Raw genomic sequence first — 6,731 nt, 5'->3', positions numbered from 1 at the left:
AGTAGGGCTTTCCTGGTGATCGTACGCGGCACGCAAATGAACGGTGCGCGTAGCAAGGGACGTTGGATTCTCGGCATGCATGGCCGGTGCCTAATTAGCATGGTGGTCAGCACGCATGCGAGTAGGCGTGCGTGCATGCTGCTGGGGCCTTGCTTGCTTTGCATGTATGCATATGCTATTGGTTTGTGTGTGCGGGTGCACTGCTGACACTTGCTTGCTTGTATGCCTGCTGCTACTACGTGCGTGCATCTGTGAGCCGCGGGTGAGTTTTCTCCCTCCGCCTCCTTCCTCCCTCTCTGCTCTCGACCTCCTCTCTCTTTGCCTCTCTCTCTCCACGCGGCGGCGCATCCAGGCGGATAGGACGAGGCAGCAGCGCACCGGCCGGGCAGGGCGGCCAATGGCGCGGGAGGCCCGGCGGCGCCTCTCTATCTTCCTCTCCCTCTCCCTCTCTCCAGATCTATGGCCGCATCGGTCGGCCTCCCGCGCACCGACGTGGCCAGGCCCCGGCGGTGGGCGCAGCCGCCTCCCCTACCCCGCTGCGCGCATCTCTCTCGCGCCTTCGCTTTTGGGGTGGCGGCGCGCCGCTAGGCCGCGAGCGCCGACGGATCCCCGCTGCGTGTGCGCGGCGCATCAGCATGAGCACGCCTGAGGTCCGTGTCTCCAACACGGCGCCAGCGGCTAAGCGGGCACCGCCGGTGGCTGCGGCTCCCCCGGGGGCGGCTGGTGCTGGTGGTCTACTACGCAGCTCCCCCTCAAACCTTATCCTCTCCCGATCTCCCACCGAAGGCCACCAGAAACTTCTCGACGCGTCCATCTCTCTCTGCAACCTCCCGTTCCCACGCTCCCTCTCCGCCCCTGCTAGCTGCACGACCGCTTTGCGTGTCCTCATCGCGTCGCTGCGCCATCTCTCCCCTATAGACTAGGTCTTCCACATCTGCGCCGCATACGTCTGTCTGCCGCTCCGCGATGGATGCCCGCCTCCCGCGCTGCCCCGCGCCTAAGGGAGGTCCGCCCCTCCCGCACTACCCCGCGGCGCGCGGGAACCAGCACGGCCGGCCCCGTCGCGGCGGTGTGTGCCACCCTGCGCGCGGGCAGCCCCAGCGCGGTGGCACCGCCACGGACCAGCCTGCCCCGATGCAGGCGCCCCCCTCCGCCTATGGCGCTCTCCTTCGCATGGAAGCTGCACCAGCGTCGTCCCCCAGAAGCCTCAACACGAGGTATGCTCTACCTTCTTTCTTTTTATTTTGTCATTTTTTTGGAAACCATATGCAGATGTGATTCAGTTAGATGTCAATAGCAAACATATACAGTAGCAATTATATACAGTCTCAATTTGCAACACGAACTGTATATTTCCTCTGCTATGGTTTGTGCAAGAGAATTGATGAATCTCATTTTACAAATAATTAAGCCTCCTCTCCATGTTTTCCTCTGCTAGGTTAGCTTGCTCTTGCCAAATTACCATGTATAGTGCTAAGATCTGTAGTCATTTTCTGCTATATATATTGACACCGACTTTTCTTTTCTCCAGTCATATTGCAACAAAAAAGTGTGCGACGGCCTTGAACATAACATAGTAACAGACCACCTCCCTACTTGCTCTGTTGGTTCTTTACCCTTTTGGAGAGTCAAAAATACATTGACATTTCAGGAATTTACTGAATTACGTAATGCCTTACATGCAGCTCTGCCTATTGAGTATTTATTGCTTCGTTGCAAAAAACGTCATGCAATAGCGAGGTTCCGAAACTCTCTACTTGCTGTTTGGATTTTGTGATCCCCAGCCAATTTTGAAGGTGCTACGACTCCGTTGGGCTACTGCCGTTTCCATGGTGCAGTCTGCTGATTTGTTATCGCTGGTGCGTTTCAGCCCATCTATAAGATACAGGGGTACAGCTAATAGTTCTGTTTTCGTATATCTTATACGTCTACATCCGCATCATTTTATTTTTTCCCCCTTATGATGTGGTCCTGAGTATAGTTGAGTTTACTGTATTTGAATCATTCTGTTCTTATTTCTGACATTAGTGTTCTCTAGGTGAACATGTCAAGGCACCAAACACATCAAGATGCTAATATTGCTATATGTATAATCCGTGTTTCCTTTTTTTTGGCGAAAAGATCTCTGCAAATGGGTGCATCACACCATCACTGCATCAGTTAGCTTCGTACATTCCTACTGGGGCAACAAAAATTGCTGCATATGTTTCTAATGGCCCAAGAAAAAAACGTTGCTGATGGTTTTTTACATGCTCCATGTTGCCATAGGTAAAAGCATAAAACAATGTTCTTTAGACACCTAGGTATTCTAAACGTACTCATCATTGCTGTCAGAATTTTCTAATGACCAATTCCTGCATTTCTGCTTATTTGTGTCTCATGATGATCTAGGCCTATATGCTTTATACAAACATCCCATGAATAAGGTCTTACCAAGTACAGATCATGTGCAGTCTCCTACATTGTCATTGTGCAGTTATTTATCTCAACTGATGATAAACATTCCCCTTAACTGAATCTGTCATTGTCATGGTTATCACACCTTACACATAGTTATTACTGTACTGTATCGTGGACTCCTGGACAATAACATGAGGAGCAGTTTCTGTCAGTTAGGTTGCTGAAATCCTCCTTTTGAGTTCCTCTACCTTCTATTACAAATCACCTTCTTACCTGCTCTTGGTGACTGCATTATGACATTATCCTTACGCTGAGACAATTTGGCCGCCACTGTTTTTTTGCAGTATAAGTTCGGGTCCTTCTACAGGATACTTGTGAAATTAGGTTACTACAATTGTCCAGTTGTGTTTGCGTCACCAACATTTCCCTTCGTCGTGCTTACCTAATAATTAAATTATGCCATATATGCAATGATGCTTCAGTTTCATTTGTTTGCTACAGCTTGGTCTGTCTTTTCATATCCACTAGCGGAAATAAGACAGTGAAGCCACAGCCATCTGTTTGCATCTTGATGCATTTGCAGAATTAAACATTAGATTTTTCTTAGATGCATTGTCATGGGTTTGTTTGTTTCTGATTGATCATTCCTAACTCCATGATCATCTAAAAAAAAACCACTCTTTTATATCGTCATCGTCCAGGCAGTTTACCTCTGCATCTAGCACGAGCTGGCCATGTCCAACGTCTATGTACTCCAAAGGCCGCACCAGAGGCAATCCCTTCCCCACTCTCTCAGGTAATCCAGTTTATTTGCTTTTGTAATATTGCTCTACCTCTGATTTTTTTTTTAAATTGATCTGGTTTACAGTGCTAGTCGCATAGTTCTAAACCTTTAGCGCAGGGCTTTAACTCTGAAGGTTGTTAACAAGGCAGACAGACCCATTCAGGTGAGCATGCCTAGATATTTTTGTTTGGACCTTGGTGCAAACCTGCAATGATTTTCTTTCCTACTTATCCTTTTGCTGTCAAAATGAAAAATGGTAAGTAATTTTTTTTGTTGAATTTCTAAAGAGGAGATAGGTAGTCTTAAACTCATTCTTGAAAATTGAAATTGCATTCCTAATGGTTAAATTCGGTCTTACTCATTCAATGCCATGTTGGCATCCCTTCTGGCTAATGTTTTAACACCCAATACCACTTGTGTCGAGACATGTTTTTGAACTGGCAGACATGTAATAATGTTGTTATATTACTACTAAATTCAGAGAACATTTGCCCTGTTCCACCATGTTAGGTTGAACTTGTATGGGTGTTTCGAACTACATGCAGGTGATGGTATTTACTGAATGTGACATTATGATCTTAGCATCTATGTCCATTTTAAAAATAAATTTGAAGAATTTGACGTCCCCCTCCCCTTACCTTTTTTTTCAAGGAAACGACCCTCTTTCCTTCTTTCGTTGAGTCAATAAATGTATTATCTTGGCCTTGTTCAAGTTAAAATCCTCTTATTACTAAACTTTGTTTCTTGTGATGTTACTTTGATCAAACTAGCATTTTGGATGAATTTAAATACAATGTTTAATAAGTTCGATTTACATGGCATTACTCCCTCATTTACTATTTATTGAAGGTTTAAGAGTTTTTTTTAATTACAATCATCTTGTAACCCTCATGAAAAATTTCAAATATTGTTTGACCTTGCAGATTGGAAGCCATCACCATTTTATAGAGACCAATCCTTACCTGGTTTTTTATAGGAAAAGGGCCTACGGCATGAGGTTGAACATACTTGCTGGAACAGCTGTTCGGTTTGAGGTGCTTTCATTCCATCCATGCTTATAGCAATTTTCATTTTAAAGATGCTAAGACTATATTCTTGTATTTGCCCTCCTACTTGTTTTAATAAATGTACTGCACATACCACTTTAAAACCTTCCAGAACCTGATATCTATATTTTTTTTTCCTCAGCCAGGGGATGCAAAAAGTGTTACACTTGTAAGCATCGGAGGTCATAAGGTAATCAGAGGTGGAAATGGCATTGCTGATGGTCCTATTGACAGTTCACGGCTTAATGAGGTGACGCAGAAGGTTAATGCAAATTGTTTTGGACATGGAGATTATCCAGATGCAAGGTTGATCCTTCCTATTTTATTGATGGCAGTGACAAAATTATTTCATTTTTTTCCCTAAATTTATCTTTTAAGTTTGTATGCAGGGAAGGTCTTATTGGTGATGGTCCATTTGACTGTACTGTTGATCGTGAGAAGTATGCGAGCATTTATGGACCTACCACTGGTGATAAGATTGGGCTTGGTGATACCAATCTTTATGCTGAGATTGAAAAGGACTTTGCCTTTTATGGTGATGAGTGCATATTTGGCGGTGGAAAAGTTCTGCGTGATGGCATGGGACAAGCTACAGGGTACCCAGAATCTTCCTGCCTAGATACAGTTATAACCAATGCTGTCATCATTGATTATACCGGAATATACAAGGCTGATATTGGTATAAAAGGTGGACTTATTGTTGCTATTGGAAAGGCTGGAAACCCTGATGTCATGGATGGTGTCCATAGCAACATGATTGTTGGGGTAACTAACTATTTCCTGAATGTTCCGTATTAATTTGTACGCTTCTAAATTAACCCTATCAAAATACCGTAGCGTTACTATTTTTACGAAGCCAGCACAATTGTTGGACACGCATTTTACATCAAGTTATCCCATTCCTATCCTACAGCCTTCCTATTTTCTCTATTTATGACTCAAATCCCTGTATATATGCAGCTCCCCAGACTTCCTACTGATCATCGCCACCTGTTGGATGCTCGCTATGCCACATGGAGATGATTAATGTATTCCATATTGGATTCATAGAGACCAATATGGCGATTAGTCTCCTATTATAGGTTGCCAATATTTTCAAGCTTAGGGCGCTAATTTTGAATACCAATAAATTGTAGCTTCATCCATCTATGTTGGTAGTTTTTCAACGAGCCCGCGGTGGTGAGCTGGGAAGGTCAGACGTATGCGCGCTCGCATTCCAGTGGGGCTAGGCTGTTGGCGTAGGCCGCGCCTTGCGCGTGCCCAGAGGCTGAGGCTAGCGGCCGGTTGGGTGGTGGCCTACAGGGCCAGTTCGCGCACACCTTCCCAACACCTGCAGCGGCTGCCGAGCGGCTAGATCTGGGCTAGCCTGCTGGTGGTTGGCCGGCTTAGAGCCAGCGCCCGCGCACTCACGCTTCTGGCGGACGGTCGGATGGTCACGGCCAGCAGCAGCGACCAGACGTTCTCGCCTGCGGCGGTGGTAGCTAGACGACTACGGCGACGGTCGGCCTGCAGGGCCAGCTCACCTCGCGCTCGCGCGCCCGTTGATGGCTGGGGTGGCTGCGGCGGTGGCCTGTTAGGCTTGCTCGTTCGTGCCTGCGGCGGCGACCCGTCGGGCCTGCTCGTCCGCGCCCACGGCGGTCAGGGGTGGCTATGCATCCGCGTTCCTGGTGGGGCTCACGACTCCCACGCAGCCGCTCGCGGCGGCCGTGCCTGTTGCTAGCAGCTACCCCTGTTGGGGGTAGCTTCGATCTGTGCGCACGTCTTCCGGACAGTGGTGGTTCGATCTGCACGCACGTCTTCAGGATCCGTGACCATGCTTGTACGCTCAGCTCTTCAGGGCCGGCAAGTTTGTCTCCGACATTTGGACGGCAACGGCGTCAGTGCTGCCTTCGTGTTGCCGGGCGTAGATTTTCTTCAAGAGTAATCTGATCTAGGCTTTTGGTTTTCTTTTCTACCAACAGTCAACAATAGTGCAATTACACATAGCAAAATTAAAGCTCCTCTAGAAGCACCAACACTACCCGAAAGAGGAGTAGCTTCCTGATGGCCACCACCAAGAGATCGCAAATAGCCTACAACCTTCTTCCCCACCTACCACCCTTTCTGTGAGTGCTATCAGTGGGAACCGGGGTAACGTCCTCAACTTTTAGGATAAGTAGTAAATGATGTAGAAGTTTATGGAAAATTCGTAGAATTTCAAGACACATACCAGAGAGCATTTGCATCCGAACGATGCTCATAGATGGCATAATCACATCAAATCCCCAAAATAAGAGATCTGAAAATACGGAGTTATTTGTTAAAACAAGTGATCAATTAACAATCTATAGTCTGTTTCTGCTTGATGGTTTTGTCATATATTTCTTTTTTTATGTAGTGAAATCAAATTGGAGGAGGCTACTATTCTGCATTATACCTACACATAATTCTCAGACCTAACCTCAGGGAGGGATAGGTGTGGCTACAAGCCAACTAAAGAAGATGTGAAGCATGTCTTATCT

At 46.6% G+C, this 6,731-nt stretch overlaps 1 protein-coding gene across 5 annotated transcripts; it reads left to right on the top strand.

Annotated features, from left to right (window-relative positions):
* The first annotated feature begins 957 nt into the window (after positions 1 to 957).
* On the top strand, positions 958 to 5,350 carry LOC136487805 (urease-like). Of its 5 annotated transcripts, none has more exons than XM_066484912.1 (9): positions 958 to 1,217; positions 1,532 to 1,859; positions 2,122 to 2,268; positions 3,102 to 3,196; positions 3,302 to 3,347; positions 4,108 to 4,218; positions 4,373 to 4,536; positions 4,620 to 4,995; positions 5,191 to 5,350. In XM_066484912.1, exons 4-9 carry the CDS (start codon positions 3,135 to 3,137, stop codon positions 5,251 to 5,253), a joined length of 822 nt encoding a protein of 273 aa, XP_066341009.1. In that variant the 5' UTR covers positions 958 to 1,217; positions 1,532 to 1,859; positions 2,122 to 2,268; positions 3,102 to 3,134; the 3' UTR covers positions 5,254 to 5,350. The 5 variants fall into 5 exon arrangements, with proteins under 5 accessions (XP_066341009.1, XP_066341007.1, XP_066341011.1 ...); XM_066484910.1 differs by having other exon boundaries at positions 1,532 to 1,890; XM_066484914.1 differs by lacking the exon at positions 2,122 to 2,268.
* The last annotated feature ends 1,381 nt before the right edge of the window (positions 5,351 to 6,731 follow it).

Source organism: Miscanthus floridulus, chromosome 10 (genome assembly GCF_019320115.1).
Source record: "Miscanthus floridulus cultivar M001 chromosome 10, ASM1932011v1, whole genome shotgun sequence".
In the NCBI taxonomy this organism is placed as follows: Eukaryota; Viridiplantae; Streptophyta; class Magnoliopsida; order Poales; family Poaceae; genus Miscanthus; species Miscanthus floridulus.
The sequence above is the reverse complement of the archived record's forward strand: the minus strand, read 5'-3'. Positions and strand labels throughout refer to the sequence as shown.

Excerpts from the sequence above, each read along its gene's own strand:
- LOC136487805 (XM_066484914.1), top strand. The coding sequence starts at position 3,135 with ATGTCCAACGTCTATGTACTCCAAAGGCCGCACCAGAGGCAATCCCTT. Across the intron at positions 4,537-4,619 it reads GGAGATTATCCAGATGCAAG|GGAAGGTCTTATTGGTGATG; the intron begins GTTGATCCTTCC and ends GTTTGTATGCAG. Across the intron at positions 4,996-5,190 it reads ATAGCAACATGATTGTTGGG|CTCCCCAGACTTCCTACTGA; the intron begins GTAACTAACTAT and ends GTATATATGCAG.